The sequence below is a fragment of the Osmerus mordax genome, chromosome 6 (assembly GCF_038355195.1).
Source record: "Osmerus mordax isolate fOsmMor3 chromosome 6, fOsmMor3.pri, whole genome shotgun sequence".
Classification (NCBI taxonomy): Eukaryota; Metazoa; Chordata; class Actinopteri; order Osmeriformes; family Osmeridae; genus Osmerus; species Osmerus mordax.
The window spans coordinates 12,634,943-12,651,664 of record NC_090055.1 but is presented as its reverse complement, the minus strand read 5'-3'; the positions used below and the strand labels follow the sequence as shown (position 1 = coordinate 12,651,664).

At 41.4% G+C, this 16,722-nt stretch overlaps 1 protein-coding gene across 1 annotated transcript; it reads right to left on the bottom strand.

Annotated features, from left to right (window-relative positions):
- Positions 1 to 155: 155 nt before the first annotated feature.
- LOC136943812 (uncharacterized) lies at positions 156 to 5,008 on the bottom strand. The gene is made up of 13 exons (XM_067237274.1): positions 4,966 to 5,008; positions 4,730 to 4,798; positions 4,293 to 4,569; positions 3,921 to 4,078; positions 3,518 to 3,586; positions 3,081 to 3,357; positions 2,709 to 2,866; positions 2,306 to 2,374; positions 1,869 to 2,145; positions 1,497 to 1,654; positions 1,099 to 1,161; positions 658 to 934; positions 156 to 443 (listed from the first exon to the last, which is right to left on the bottom strand). Exons 1-13 carry the CDS (start codon positions 5,006 to 5,008, stop codon positions 257 to 259), a joined length of 2,082 nt encoding a protein of 693 aa, XP_067093375.1. The 3' UTR covers positions 156 to 256.
- Positions 5,009 to 16,722: the final 11,714 nt, after the last annotated feature.

Below are 16,722 nucleotides of genomic sequence, written 5' to 3'. Positions count from 1 at the left end.
GGACTAGTTTGGTTTACAATGTATTTTATAATAATTGTTAATTTGATCTTTTGAAAGCAATATTCTCTCAAACGTTTAGTACAAAGTTTTCTGAATAAACGCTTATAAACAACTGAGATTCAGGTGTCAGTTTTGAAATGTTTTAATTCAGGACATTCAGTGTCCGTATTTCCTGAACACTGATACAGACCGTTGTTGTAAGTTACACCAGTCATTTCATAGAACAAGATTTGTGACTTTTTTATGTTTATTTAAATCAAGTACGTCTGGCATCTTTAGGGTATGTTGTTGTCTTCCTTGTTGTGCCACTGTGGACCTCCACCTCACAGAGGCTGAGCTTCTTCTCCTTCCCTGGCAGGACAACAGTGACGTAGCGCCCCTCCATCTCGCCACATGCAAACTCCCTCACCTCTCCATCTTTCATCTCATGTATCACAGCACACCTGGTCAATCACACATAAGCACACAAACACATAATGTAAGTAAGTTGGTAATGACCATTTTGTGGAGAGCACACTTCAGATTGTCTTGATCCTGTTTGTAGAAAAGCATCAGTACTGCCAGGTCCTGTATATTTAAAGATGAATTCAAATGAGAAAAAGTTCTAGATTGTGTGAGCATTATCATACTATAAAGGATCATATCTTATCTTCTTACAGAGGGTTATTGACTCCATCCATTCCATTTCCTACGTGGATCTCAGCTCCTGCAATCCTCTCACCACAGCAGTCCCATCTGTTGGTGATGGTGACGGAGGTGATATTATAAGTGTCCAACAAATCCACTCTCCACCAAGGGTTGGTCTCAGGGTTTGTGTGGGTACAGGAGCCACACATGTACTTTGCGCCACGCTTCCTGTCTATGGCGTTGCTGGCACTTCCCAGATTGTCATACTGGGACGACTGAGTAGCTGATCCAGACGAAGCCAGGTTCTCTGAAAGAAGCACGATTAAACACAGGCAATAATAAATAAATACATAAGTAATGAACAGCAAATTAGCTCAACTTTCCCAAAATTCATGATTTCAAGGATATATTGTAACGACCAAAGCCAATTATTTTGCATGGCAGTGAGGGCACACAGCGATTGCTCCTTACCAGGTACTTTTTCATCCTTACAAAGGGCACTGAAAACATTTCTCCCTGGAACAGTTGGCAGTTCTTTGGAGCAAGAGATGAGTTGAGAAGGTTGTCAATGGCATGTTTGGAACAAATTACATGAACTAATCTTGTCAAAATATGTAACTTAGAGTCCAGGCATCATATACAATAGGACACATTCTATAAGGGTCCTCGATCAACCAAAAGTTCAGTTTCTTATAACTGTACTTTTTCAAGAGTAGTACATGAGTAGCCATCTTTTCAGATGCAACTTTAACAAATATGGAGGTGAACTGGAAACGGGACATTTAACATTTGTACTCTATCTGGAAAAAATTATAGGTTTCATTTGGAACATCCGGTGGATGTACAATATGTGGATGCAAAGGAATTACTTGTTGTCTTCCTTGTTGTGCCACCGTGGACCTCCACCTCACAGAGGCTGAGCTTCTTCTCCTTCCCTGGCAGGACAACAGTGACGTAGCGCCCCTCCATCTCGCCACATGCAAACTCCCTCACCTCTCCATCTTTCATCTCACGTATCACAGCACACCTGGTCAATCACACATAAGCACACAAACACATAATGTAAGTAAGTTGGTAATGACCATTTTGTGGAGAGCACACCTCAGATTGTCTTGATCCTGTTTGTAGAAAAGCATCAGTACTGCCAGGTCCTGTATATTTAGAGATTAATTCAAATGAGAAAAAGTTCTAGATTGTGTGAGCATTATCATACTATAAAGGATCATATCTTATCTTCTTACAGAGGGTTATTGACTCCTTCCATTCCATTTCCTACGTGGATCTCAGCTCCTGCAATCCTCTCACCACAGCAGTCCCATCTGTTGGTGATGGTGACGGAGGTGATATTATAAGTGTCCAACAAATCCACTCTCCACCAAGGGTTGGTCTCAGGGTTTGTGTGGGTACAGGAGCCACACATGTAATTTGCGACACGCTTCCTGTCTATGGCGTTGCTGGCACTTCCCAGATTGTTATACTGGGACGACTGAGTAGCTGATCCAGATGAAGCCAGGTTCTCTGAAAGAAGCACGATTAAACACAGGCAATAATAAATAAATAAGTAATGAACAGCAAATTAGCTAAACTTTCCCAAAATACATAATTTCAAGGATATATTGTAAAGACCAAAGGCAATTATTTTGCATGGCAGTGAGGGCATACAGCAATTGCTCCTTACCAGGTACTTTTTCATCGTGACAAGCGGCACTGAAAACATTTCTCCCTGGAACAGATCTATAAGGCAGTTCTTTGGCCAAGAGATGAGTTGAGAGGGTTGTCAATGGCATGTTTGGAACAAACTATATCAACTAATCTTGTCAAAATATGTAACTTAGAGTCCAGGCATCATATACAATAGGACACATTCTATAAGGGTCCTCGATCAACCAAAAGTTCAGTTTCTTATAACTGTACTTTTTCAAGAGTAGTACATGAGTAGCCATCTTTTCAGATGCAACTTTAACAAATATGGAGGTGAACTGGAAACGGGACATTTAACATTTGTACTCTATCTGGAAAAAATTATAGGTTTCATTTGGAACATCCGGTGGATGTACAATATGTGGATGCAAAGGAATTACTTGTTGTCTTCCTTGTTGTGCCACCGTGGACCTCCACCTCACAGAGGCTGAGCTTCTTCTCCTTCCCTGGCAGGACAACAGTGACGTAGCGCCCCTCCATCTCGCCACATGCAAACTCCCTCACCTCTCCATCTTTCATCTCACGTATCACAGCACACCTGGTCAATCACACATAAGCACACAAACACATAATGTAAGTAAGTTGGTAATGACCATTTTGTGGAGAGCACACCTCAGATTGTCTTGATCCTGTTTGTAGAAAAGCATCAGTACTGCCAGGTCCTGTATATTTAGAGATTAATTCAAATGAGAAAAAGTTCTAGATTGTGTGAGCATTATCATACTATAAAGGATCATATCTTATCTTCTTACAGAGGGTTATTGACTCCTTCCATTCCATTTCCTACGTGGATCTCAGCTCCTGCAATCCTCTCACCACAGCAGTCCCATCTGTTGGTGATGGTGACGGAGGTGATATTATAAGTGTCCAACAAATCCACTCTCCACCAAGGGTTGGTCTCAGGGTTTGTGTGGGTACAGGAGCCACACATGTAATTTGCGACACGCTTCCTGTCTATGGCGTTGCTGGCACTTCCCAGATTGTTATACTGGGACGACTGAGTAGCTGATCCAGATGAAGCCAGGTTCTCTGAAAGAAGCACGATTAAACACAGGCAATAATAAATAAATAAGTAATGAACAGCAAATTAGCTAAACTTTCCCAAAATACATAATTTCAAGGATATATTGTAAAGACCAAAGGCAATTATTTTGCATGGCAGTGAGGGCATACAGCAATTGCTCCTTACCAGGTACTTTTTCATCGTGACAAGCGGCACTGAAAACATTTCTCCCTGGAACAGATCTATAAGGCAGTTCTTTGGCCAAGAGATGAGTTGAGAGGGTTGTCAATGGCATGTTTGGAACAAACTATATCAACTAATCTTGTCAAAATATGTAACTTAGAGTCCAGGCATCATATACAATAGGACACATTCTATAAGGGTCCTCGATCAACCAAAAGTTCAGTTTCTTATAACTGTACTTTTTCAAGAGTAGTACATGAGTAGCCATCTTTTCAGATGCAACTTTAACAAATATGGAGGTGAACTGGAAACGGGACATTTAACATTTGTACTCTATCTGGAAAAAATTATAGGTTTCATTTGGAACATCCGGTGGATGTACAATATGTGGATGCAAAGGAATTACTTGTTGTCTTCCTTGTTGTGCCACCGTGGACCTCCACCTCACAGAGGCTGAGCTTCTTCTCCTTCCCTGGCAGGACAACAGTGACGTAGCGCCCCTCCATCTCGCCACATGCAAACTCCCTCACCTCTCCATCTTTCATCTCACGTATCACAGCACACCTGGTCAATCACACATAAGCACACAAACACATAATGTAAGTAAGTTGGTAATGACCATTTTGTGGAGAGCACACCTCAGATTGTCTTGATCCTGTTTGTAGAAAAGCATCAGTACTGCCAGGTCCTGTATATTTAGAGATTAATTCAAATGAGAAAAAGTTCTAGATTGTGTGAGCATTATCATACTATAAAGGATCATATCTTATCTTCTTACAGAGGGTTATTGACTCCTTCCATTCCATTTCCTACGTGGATCTCAGCTCCTGCAATCCTCTCACCACAGCAGTCCCATCTGTTGGTGATGGTGACGGAGGTGATATTATAAGTGTCCAACAAATCCACTCTCCACCAAGGGTTGGTCTCAGGGTTTGTGTGGGTACAGGAGCCACACATGTAATTTGCGACACGCTTCCTGTCTATGGCGTTGCTGGCACTTCCCAGATTGTTATACTGGGACGACTGAGTAGCTGATCCAGATGAAGCCAGGTTCTCTGAAAGAAGCACGATTAAACACAGGCAATAATAAATAAATAAGTAATGAACAGCAAATTAGCTAAACTTTCCCAAAATACATAATTTCAAGGATATATTGTAAAGACCAAAGGCAATTATTTTGCATGGCAGTGAGGGCATACAGCAATTGCTCCTTACCAGGTACTTTTTCATCGTGACAAGCGGCACTGAAAACATTTCTCCCTGGAACAGATCTATAAGGCAGTTCTTTGGCCAAGAGATGAGTTGAGAGGGTTGTCAATGGCATGTTTGGAACAAACTATATCAACTAATCTTGTCAAAATATGTAACTTAGAGTCCAGGCATCATATACAATAGGACACATTCTATAAGGGTCCTCCATCCACCTGAAGATCAGTGTCTAATAACTGTACTTTTTCTAGAGTAGTTCATGAGTAGCACCTTCTTCAGATGCATCTTCAACAGATACTGATGTGAATTGGAAACAGGACATTATATATTTCTATTGTACTTTATGTCAAAATATCCAAAACTATCATCCCCGTATATATTCTCTTATCTCAACAAATGCTTTGAGATAAGATTTTTATGGGTGTAAATCACTAAGCTATAGGCTCCTGCTGTACTAGTCTAAAGCATCTAAAGCTCTTTACGTAAATGCATGACCCTTCTATGACCATTGAGACATGATGCTGGAAAAAATATTTATAATTTGTGTAAAAATCTTTGGTGTTATTTTTTTCAGGTGTATTGTATAATAGGCTTTAGAATCTACTTTTGTTGAACATCTTAAAAAATTACAGTGTTCCCTTACAAATAATAATTAACCATATGTAGAGGGATATGTATGGGAGTCAGGTGGCTGAGCGGTGAGGGAATCGGGTTAGTAATCCGAAGGTTGCCAGTTCGATTCCTGGTTATGCCAACTGATGTTGTGTCCTTGGGCAAGGCACTTCACCCTACTTGCCTCGGGAGAATGTCCCTGTACTTTCTGTAAGTCGCTCTGGATAAGAGCGTCTGCTAAATGACTAAATGTAAATGTAAATGTCCCTACTTCTGATACTGAGTTATAAACATCTATATTTGCTGAATAGTTTTTTCCACAAATTGTCTGGCATTGCTAAAAGTATTCTCCACTCCAACTGTAGGCCTATTTTCAATTAAATCCTATTTCTACTAAGTTACAAGCCAAATTAACTGTGGATCTGAATACATTTACATTTACATTTACATTTATTCATTTAGCAGACGCTTTTATCCAAAGCGACTTCCAAGAGAGAGCTTTACAAAGTGCATAGGTCACTGATCATAACAACAAGATAGCCAAAAAAACATCGCGAGTAGCCAAAACATGAAGCACACATTGTGAACAACCAAAGTAAGTGCCAAAGGGAAGAACCATAAGAGCATGTAGTTAAACAAGTCACAACCAAACAACATGAACAGCTACAGTGCAAGTGTACCTGTGGGAAAAAGCAAGCAACAGTAATAAAACAATATATCACAGCGAGAACCAAAAATTTAAATCAGTTACCACTAACCACAAGAGCAACAAGTCTCTAAGAAAGAGTCATTGTGATCCTTGAGGAAACTAACATCGGGTCAAGCGAACCGTTCCTAAGTACCGTTGTACTCCCGGAACAAGTGCGTCTTGAGCCATATAGAGAATAACAACTTAGTTTTACCTGTAGTTGGATGATTTTCCAAACACTGTCCAAACCATGCACCTCCAAACAGAAATAATAAAGAAATGTCTTTCATCTTTATGAAAAAGGCGTTATTCAACATTATAATCATGTCAATATTACACTCAGAATTCAGCTATTTTATTTTCCTTAAGTTGTATAGTAACAGTATACAGGCATGTTGTGTAGGCAGTAGGCATATACAAAATCAGTCTGAAATAACTTATTGTCTCATGCCCCTCAGGCCGTTGATCAGGCCATGTTTACAGTCTCAAAGATCAAGGTCAAAATGCTGTATAGCATCCAAAAGTAATTTTCCTTTTGCAATTTTGCAAAATTGCTTCACTAATACGATCTGCTTACAATGGTTTGTTGGAGTTCAGAGGAAAAGAAGACATCTGGACAGCAAACATGAAGCAGATAACATGAAACGTTGTATTCTTAGATTGTTTAGTTCTTAGAAATAGTTAAACTTGTGTACTTTTACTTAATTTAAGATTTGTATATGTTTAGTGTTTGGCCCTCCCTGCCACAGTAAATTCTGTGTTTGTATAATATACATGGCGAATAAACTGAATTCAGATTCTGAAACGTCATTCATGTGGAGAAATGTGTCTTGAGAAACATTTGTATTCTGTGAGTTGATACAGAGATGAACTATTAACTTGCCCATTAATGGTCTACTGTAGATCAATCTCACAAGCTATGAATAAAGTGGTGATGAGGTGGCTCCATCCCAAAGAATTGTGAAATACTTTTATTCAGATGCATGCGTCACAGGCTCGACTTGAGGTACAGTGTGTGTATATGTAGTTGCAGTTGTATGTAGTATGTCGTTATTTCTTGGTTTGCAGTGATTTGTAATATGGTTTGTTTTAGTTGCCGTGGAGTTGTCTATTTGTCAAATCAAAAAATCTAATCTAAATGTATAGCCATTTTAACAAGCAATATCACAGAGGGCTTCACATACGCCCATAGAACTGCCCCTCAACTAACCTAAACCCTCAAGGAAGACAAGGAAAAACTCCCAGACAAACTCACTAGAGGAGAAAAAAATTGAAGAATCCTTTGGAGGAGCAATTCAGTGAGGGATCCCCTCCTCCAATGGTAGCATGCCTCCATTTCCCCACATTCAAATTCCTTCACCTCTCCCCCTGTCATCTTGGGTATCCCAGCACACTTGGTCAATCACACATACTGAAAGTTAAATAGTTGAAGAACATTTTGGCAAGAGCATACTTCAACTTCCTTTTGACTGATTTTTATTATTGCATCAGAGTAGTGGCATAATTATGCAGAGTTTTATGGCACAATTAACAACACAATCTATACAGTATAAATGTATCATTCTATCAGTCTCTTCCAATGCTGTTTTATTTTATTCTTTCAGAGGATAACATGATTAATAATCTTGGTTAATTCATAACTTTCAGTCATGAATTAACAGTCAATCATAGAACACATAGGCAGAACAGTCAAAAACAACACATTGGACCACAGCTACATTTACATTTATTCATTTAGTATACGCTTTTATCCAAAGCGACTGCCAAGAAAGAGCTTTACAAAAGTGCATAGGTCACTGATCATAACGAGATAGCCCCAAACATTGCGTGTAGCCAAAACATGAGCATACATTGTGAACAAAAACAAATAAGTGCCAAAGGGAAGAACCATAAGTGCATGTAGTTAAACAAGTTACAATTAAACAACATGAACCTCAAAAAGTGCAAGAGTGTACCTGTACAAAAGCAATCAACAGTAAAATATTTCACAGCGAGTACAAGAATTGTAAATCACTTACAACTAACCAACAAGAGCAACAAGTCTCTCAATAAGAGTCATTGGGATCCTGGAGGAAACTAGCATCAGGTCCAGCAAACCATTCCTAAGTACCGTTGTACTCCCGGAACAAGTGCGTCTTAAGCCCTTTCTTGAAGGTTGGGAGACAGTCAGTGTCTCTGATGGAGGTGGGGAGTTGATTCCACCATTGGGGGGCCAGACAGGAGAAGAGCTTGTGTTGGGACTGGGCGCTGTTGAGCGGTGGGACCATCAGACGGTTGTCAGAAGAAGACCGTAGGTGGCGGGTGGGGGTGTAAGGCTGGAGGAGAAACTTGATGTAGTTGGGTGCAGTCCCGTTCACCGCTCAGAAGCAGGGGCGGTTTTAGGCACGGGCGGACCGGGCATTTTTTCATGTCACGTGGGGGGCGCACGAGCATAAAATAAATAAATAAAAATCTCTGCGCCGCGAAGCGGTTTTCTCTTTTCTATCATTTGACTGTGTGGGGAATTGGCAAATTGGCGCCCCCTTCAGGCAGCTGCAGGCACCCCTGCTTGCTGAGAAGGTGCCGTGCACAGAAGCTGTGTGAAAAAAGGGGAGGGGGACAGACAGCTCACTTGACTGGGTCTCCCAAATGGAACGGAAGCTTCCAAATAACGCACATTTCATTCATAATGTTATAAATATAGGCCTAAAGTTCCTGCACATTTTAGGTTTTTTTAATTGTGTGAAATGGCTAATAAAAATATGTAACACAAAACGATTGTGGTCACCAAGGTGAATTGGTTTAGTCTTGACTTCTGGTCGTGAGTGACAGTGTTGGGGGGATGGGAAATCTGTTGACTGTTGAGTGCCAAAGAAGATGGACAGGAAAAGGTCAAGTAAGCCATCAGGTGCCCAATTTCAAAAAAAAGAAAAAGAGGAGAAACGAGAGAAAGATAAAGGTATGCAAATATGTCTGTATGATTATTACGGTATCCATGTCATGAATGAAGGACTAATGTTAATTGGTGGGTATAGGCTAACTCTTACGTTTGTTAGCCTTTTTGCTATGATGCTTGCTATGCAACAACAATATTTCGGTTTTAACTCAACAAACACGAGATAACATTTCACCATAATATTGTGCTTTGAAACAAATTAAACTGTTACAAGTTCAGTTATTATTTATTTTCATTATTTAGGTTAGGCCCTGTAATTAGCCAACGGAATTTTCAAATCTGTAGGTAGAAGACGAACATTTGCTATTTGCCACAACTATATTTCGTGACAAAGTATAGTTTAACGTCATAACTAAAAGTGTTCCTACCTAAAGGTTTTAGCATGTAATAACAGACATTTAGAGTGTAAGGGCATGTTTATGTAACCCTCCTATTATGTTTGGTGTCAATTTGACCCCAGGCTGTTTTAGCTGTATAGAACATAATCGGTCTTACCATAACAGCCTTTTGATTTCAATGGGGGGGGGGGGGGGGGGAGGGGAGAGTGGAGGGAGATGAGGAGCGGGGTAACATGGGAGCGTCTGGGTAGGTTGAAGACAAGGCGGGCCACTGCGTTTTGAATCCTCTGGAGAGGGCGGGTTGCGCATGCTGGGAGATCGGCGAGCAGCGAGTTGCAGTAGTCCAACTTTGAGAGGACAAGTGTTTGGACTAGCGGCTGGGTGGAATGCTCAGACAGGTATCTCCTGATCTTCCGGATGTTGTAGAGGGTGAATCTACACGACCGGGAGACTGCAGCAATGTGGGCTGTGAGGGAGAACTTGTCATCCATGGTAACCCCGAGGTTCCTGGCAGAGGATGAAGGGGTCACCGTCGCAGTTCCAGAGCCTTATAGAAAGAGAGAGGGCAGGTGGAGAAAATCTGGATAGGTATCTAAGGTAAGAAGCGACTACAAGAGTTCTGTTGCTCCTCCCGAGGTTTCTTCAATTTTTCTCCTGTAGTGAGTTTTTCTGGGAGTCTTCTTGAGGGTTTAGGTTGGTTGAGGGGCAGTTATATGGGCGTATGTGAAGCCCTCTGTGACATTGCTTGTAAAAAGGGCTATGTAAAAACATTTTTTGATTTGTAACAAGATTACAAGAAGATAACAAGTGTTTACCATAGACATCTTCATTGATCATTGTAGTCTGAGGACTGCAATGCTATAAGTAACAAAAAAAAAGTTAAGATACATTACATTTTAAAATGTAATGTATCTGGTCACTCACTTAGAAATCTGTTCATTTATGCCTCTTTAAATAATTGATTTAATCATGTATGAGAGCAAATTTCAGGTTTTAATCAGGTAAATTGTCTCATCAGAATACAACATAAACAATATTAAAAAGTTTGACTTCACTTACAATGTGGACTTTTGCTCCTTTGTAAACAACAAGCACAATATGCACATTATGGATTTTGGTATGTCGTCCTGTGAGTTACTGTAATGGATAACATACAAGGTTGAAGGGTGCTTGCAGACACCTCCACCTCATACAAACTCAAGTATTTTCCCTGGCATTGAAGAAGAATGTTGACATTATGCCCCTCAATTCCTCCACATGGAAATGTTCTGGCTTGGCCTGGAGGAATATAGGTTATCATAGCACTGCTATGGAAAAAATATATTAAATAACGTTTCTGAACAGATACAGAGAGAATAGCTTAACAAACAAGATATATTTTTATTTGATTGCAAAAGATTTGGAGTGGGATTTTATTGAGGATTCCCATAGCTCAATGCAGGTATGCAGCCTATAGTGGTATGTTGTAAGACGACTCACATTGTGTTGTCATTGCCATTGTTAAGTAGGGTATCCCCAACATGGATTGCTGCACCATTGATGCTCTGAGGACAGCAGTCCCCTCTGTTGGTGACGCTGACCAAGGTGACAGTGTAGGTGTCTGTCGGAGAAATTAAGAATGTGATGTTTTATACTGAACAATACAGATGCTTAGCATTCCTTGTCAGCAGATAACAGAGCCCCCCAAACTAAACTCTATGCTTTCTTATCACCCTGGGGGAAGGGTGAGCATTTGTTAAGACAAGAAGATGTTGGGGGTTTTGGTTGTTCTATGGAGATACTGTGTGAGAAGGTATTAGGTGGAGACACAACGTCTGTTGACCATTTGTGTCACACTTATGTGAAGGAGCTTTTGCAACATCAGAAGATCCTGTTGTTGTGTTTCAATCAGGGTTGATGTCGTAAACATGCACACACGTAAACACGCGCGCCAAGTCTATGCAAGGAGCCACTGAAGAAGAGCCATGGAACATTTGCATGCCTTTGTATTAACCAATGACTGTCAAGAGCGCATCTGTTTAAATAGGTACCTAGCACAACATGCTAGCAGACAAACTTTGTATTGCGATCAGACTTTGTCTCCTTGCTGGCAAGCATTAAACTATTGTACTTTCTTTGAATCCGACGACTCTGTGCATTACTTGAGAAATTATCTTTACAGTGTCCTTCAAGTCCACTTGTCACCAGGGGTCAGTTTCCCCCTGGGTGTGGCTTGGGGATTGAGTAGCAAAACCTCCAATGGCTACATTTTCTTGGGTATAAAATATTAAGTGATCTGTAGAATGACTGAAATACAATGTTACGTTAAAGGCAGGCACGTTTTTCCATATTTGCTGACAAACTTCACATCCTGATAGCAACAAATAGGCCTAAATCAAAAAGTTTGACAATAAAATGAAATCAACCCGATATCTGTGGGCGTCGCAGGACTGTAATAAACATAATAATGATTTGACGGTATTCAGATTGAATGCAATGATTGGACAGGCTACTTGTCTGTCCTTCTCCCTACCATGTTCATGTATTTCTGGGGAGTGGCCTTAAAGGGAGGGAGTGGGATATTTTGGTGTGAATCTCCACAATTCATTATGGTGTGTAATATAATTTATGTGGGTTTCAAGAGTGATTTTAATTACGATGGTTTCATGACTATTGTTAAGGAACATCCTCAGACTAGCTTACAGTTAGCAGAAAAGGAGTTAGGTCAAGAGGGGGTGAAGGATTTAAAGGAATGTTTGTTTGTCCTGAGGCTCCCTTAAGAATTTGGGGTGAGAACGTGGGGCCAAGGAGCTCTGGTCTGACGTCTATGGTTGACGCAGGAACCAACGGTGAGAATTCCTTTGACGGTCACTGTGTGCTGCAATTGTTTGCCGGTAGTTTGGGATATTTAGGTCGAAGTCATATATAATTCCTCATCAATACTTATTAAGAGGTTAGAGGCCTGTTACGTTGAAGTCGTTAAAAAAAGGTTTGAGGCTCTAAAAGATGCATCAGAGGAAGTGGAATATTGACGAATACAGATAAAAAGTGGAACTGGTTTAAATAAAGGTAAAAAGTGGATCAAATTAAGTAAAAAGTTGATCAAATTAAGTAAAAAGTGGATTAAAAAAGTAAATATATTGTGGAAACCAGCTGTGTTGTAAAAAAAAAAGAAAAGAAAAAAATATTGGTTTTATTTGAGTTGTTCTTTGAGTGAAAAGAGTAAGAGTAACTATTTTAAAGTGAGAAGGGTGTTACATTAAAAACCATATACAAATGACAAATATTCAAGTAAAAGATTTACATTTTGGGGGTTTTGGTCCTTACATTTTGATTTGAGAAGTTGGTAAAAGTTTTTGTTTGGATATAAAGTTTTGTCTGAAGGATCAGAGATCACAAGTTTATGTGCTAACTTTGTAAGTTAATATCATGAGGATGTTGGCTGAGAAGTTGACCATTCATTGACTGGGCTGTGTGCATTTTGAGTCCCAGAGGGTCAGAGTTCTGTTTGAACTTGTCTTGTCTACAGTTGTCATTAGCTAGATTCCTTTCTTCTTATCAGTGTCCTGATGGTCCTTCTGAAAATAATGTGATAATTAAGTTGATAGTATAGCCTGGGTGCCAGCCGAAATTAGCCCCACCCACAACATTCTTTGGTCAGGAAGTTCGGTCTGGCATTGCTCCGTTGGGGAAAAAGTATGCCCAAACAAGAGTTGTTCGTACCAATCAAATTGTCAGGGCGGGCTTTATATGATGATGGGCAGATGATCAACAGTAACGTAATCAACCACGTCACCAAAGAGCGCTTTGGTTGAATTTGTTTTCAACAAACATGGCTGCCGCTGGAAAGCTGAGATGTGTAGATTCTGCCATCGAGTCTGTTTTAGAAGACATCGACAGCGCATAAATTTTGAAAGAGGAACAGAGAAACGCTATCAAGGCATTTGTCGATCGAAAAAAGGTTTTTGCTGTCCTTCCTACGGGATTCGGTAAAAGTTAACATACTACGTTGTTCTGATTGGTTGTATGTCTATCCAATTAAGCGAAGAGGCATTTTTTTTCCGGGTTCGGTTCAAACACGCCCCATAATCACAGCCCAATGGAGCAGTATCAGACTCATATTCTGACTTGAATTATGAGTATGACAACGTCAGGCTATAGATAGTAGGCCTCAAAGATCAGAATATTTGGACCCCCCTTATCCGTTTGGACAAGGGGGGTCTTTTCGATGGAAGCTAACAATGTTTGCAGAGACTTTGCGTGGTTTACTAGCCAACATAGAGGCAAGTAGAGGAGAAAGGCCTTTAGCGAGGTGGCTTCTCAGTCAGACCTGCCCATGGACCCGCCCTTCCACCCTCCACAATTTCGCCCTCTTGTCCAAATATGGTCACTTCCGGCTCCAAAAACCCAAGATGGCGACCAGGAAGTGCAAAATCGAAGGCTTCAAAACAGGCTTTCACAAACCATGTAAGTCCATTCTTTATAAACAGTCAATGTTTCGAACTTAAGCAAAAATTATTAGGTTCGCAAAACGTACCGATCCGGCCTTTGAAGGTTGGGATGGGTTTAAAAGGGTCATGGGTTGGCAGTCCTTGCTAACTTAAATGGAACATTCAATGGAACATAAATTGCTACATTCTCTTGGGTGTAAGTAAACTGTTTAGAGTGACTGAAATAAAATCCTACCGTTTCTAAAGTACAGTGATGGGAATGAGCTGTGGGACTCATCATCACTAATGATTAAGTTAATTCAGGTGGTATGGATTGCTGGGAGGGGGGGCCTAGGAAAAGACTAGGCAGACAATGGGTAATTCTGATTAAGGACTAATTGGCACACCTGGGTGTGATTGGGGTGGTTGCATATGAGGAGGGAGCAAGAGGAAGAGAGGAGGACTGTGTGTGGATTGGGAATAGAGGAGGTAGAGTGCGGCAAGTGGTGAATGAGACGACACGCTACGGGGCAAGTCATAGACCAGGGCTCAACATTAACATTTTTTGGCACTGGCCCCATCGGGCCAGTGGGTTTGAAACTTACTGGCCCCAAGACAGTTTTTACTGGCCCCCCCTACAAAAGTTGTAATTTATCATTGTTACAACAAAACCAAAGACTTATAAGTTGTGTTATTCTGTTAACATGTTTAACCATTTATTAAACACATCCTGGATATAAAAAGAACAAAAATGAAATCAAATTGCTAGTGATAAAAAATTAAAAGGTAATAGTCAGCAAAACAATTGACTTTTAACCTCAAACATGACGTGCTCTCTTCCCTGCTGACAGCCATCTATGCACAACTCTGTCTGGCTGAAACTGAAACCTCTGATCCCTCAATGTTAATATATAAAAGCTTCCATAGCATTTCATCAGTATGATACTAAGTACCCAAGTCGACACCATTCTTCTGCTGCAGTTCAATAGCCTGGGGGAACGAGATGAACGGCTGGCCCGTCTTAATTACGTGATATGCCGTTGTTATAAGTCATGCAATAACACGATGGGCATCTACATTTAAATTCCTGACCAGCATGGTCAACGGACTCGAAGATGGATTGTCAACCATCCGCTTAGCTGTCACGCAAACCATGTGCTGTCTGCTAGCATAGCTGGTCAGGTATTGTTTTCGAAAATTGTCGGTGCCTCTGTAAAAATATCCACTTTTGTCTGCTTAAGACGGGAACATACGACAGAAGACACAGTGCATCTTCGTTCCATAAAAAAAGTTGCTTCCGTTTGAGCTCGTAGCTCTACTTTGCTGCCATCTTCACTTTATTGTCTCGCGCCAGTCTCGCGCCAGTTGTTAAAAAATGTATCGAGATTAGAGAATTACAATTTGACAACCAGTCATCACTCACTACTCAACTCTTGATTTGCCAACTGTGCGCCCCACGAGCTGCAAAGTTATTTATGCATTTAGCAGATAGCAAAACATATGAAGAATGTTAACTTTTACAATGCAATTTTTTTTCCCAATCAATAATTTGCAGTGGCCCGATCGGGCCAGTGAGTTGCTAGTTTAGCTGTTCCAACTTTACTTTTTACTGGCCCCGGGCCATCGGGCCATCGTTATTGTCGAGCCCTGCATAGACGGAGCCAAGCGACCAGGGGTATGTTTCCCGAAAGCGTCGTAAGCCTAAGTTGATCGTAGAATCCATCGTACGACGAATCTTAGTTTTACGGGCTGTTCCTAAAGACATCGTAGCTAAAGTGTCTCTTGAAAATTCGTAACTCTTGAAAGTACATAGATTAGCCTACTCCTTACGAGCATGTTTGGGAAACGCACGTTAGAAATATCGATGGTTTCGTTTTTTGCTCGATCCTTGCTACGATCCATCGTTATCGGGAAACGCAGCCCAGAGCCAGACGCTGATGCGAGCGGGAGCCTGGGGTGCTCAGAGCCAGAGGACGCGGTTCCGGAGACAAGCGGCAGACAGTGCAAGGAGAAGGATTACATTATCGCCACGGACTACGTGGAGTAGGGTACTGAGTACGGCATACTCCAGCAGGACGCTACTCACAAACGCCGCACTTCCTGACATTCCTGTCCGCCAGGATTGGAGATATATCTGTAGCGACTCTTGGGACAGGGCTCATTGGCAGGGCCGGTCCTTCCTATAGGCGACATAGGCAGCCGCCTAGGGCGGCATGAAGAGGGGGGCGGCATTTTCCGAAGTGCATCCGTGCTTGTGATAAATCTTGCTTAGGGCGCCAAATGTGCTAGGACCGGTACTGCTCATTGGGGTTGGTGTCGTGGACAGTATTTTAATATGGGGCTGGGCGAGTAGGGCTTTGGACTTGTGTATAGAGACAGCACTAGGCTGTCGGTTTTTTGTACCCACTTAATAAAGATACATTTCTTACGAACTGGAGTCTGCATTGTTCCATTTAACTCTCCCCCCTTCCTATACAAAAGTACGGTTTGCTACACTGGTGGCAGCAGTGGGATTGTGGGTGTTGGTGAATTGTTACAATGTGGCCTGGCAAAAAGAAGTTAGAAGTGGGACAGGCAGCCCCTGCTGGTGCCATGGCGCACCCGGTGTATATGCCTGAGAATTTCTCAGGAGAAGGTAGAGCGTGGGCTGATTGGTCCGACCAATTTGACCTGGCTAGTGAGATCAATGGATGGGATAACTTAATGAAGCTTAAAATGATGTCTCTTACTTATTGGGAAAGCCAGGGAGGTGTATTGGGGATTAGCTCTGGAGGCTCGTACCAGCTATGCTAGCCTTAAAGCAGCAATGGGGACTTATTTGGGGCCTGAGACACAAGCTGATTGGAACAGGGCCCAGCTGCAAGATAGGAGTAGGAAAGCTGGAGAAACTGCCAGGGACTTTGGTAATGTTATCCGCCGATTGGTTGACACAGCCTACCCTACTGTTGACATTTCTACCCGTGATATGTTGGCCAAAGATCAGTACGTTGCTAAAATTGGTAGTGGGGATGTAAGGG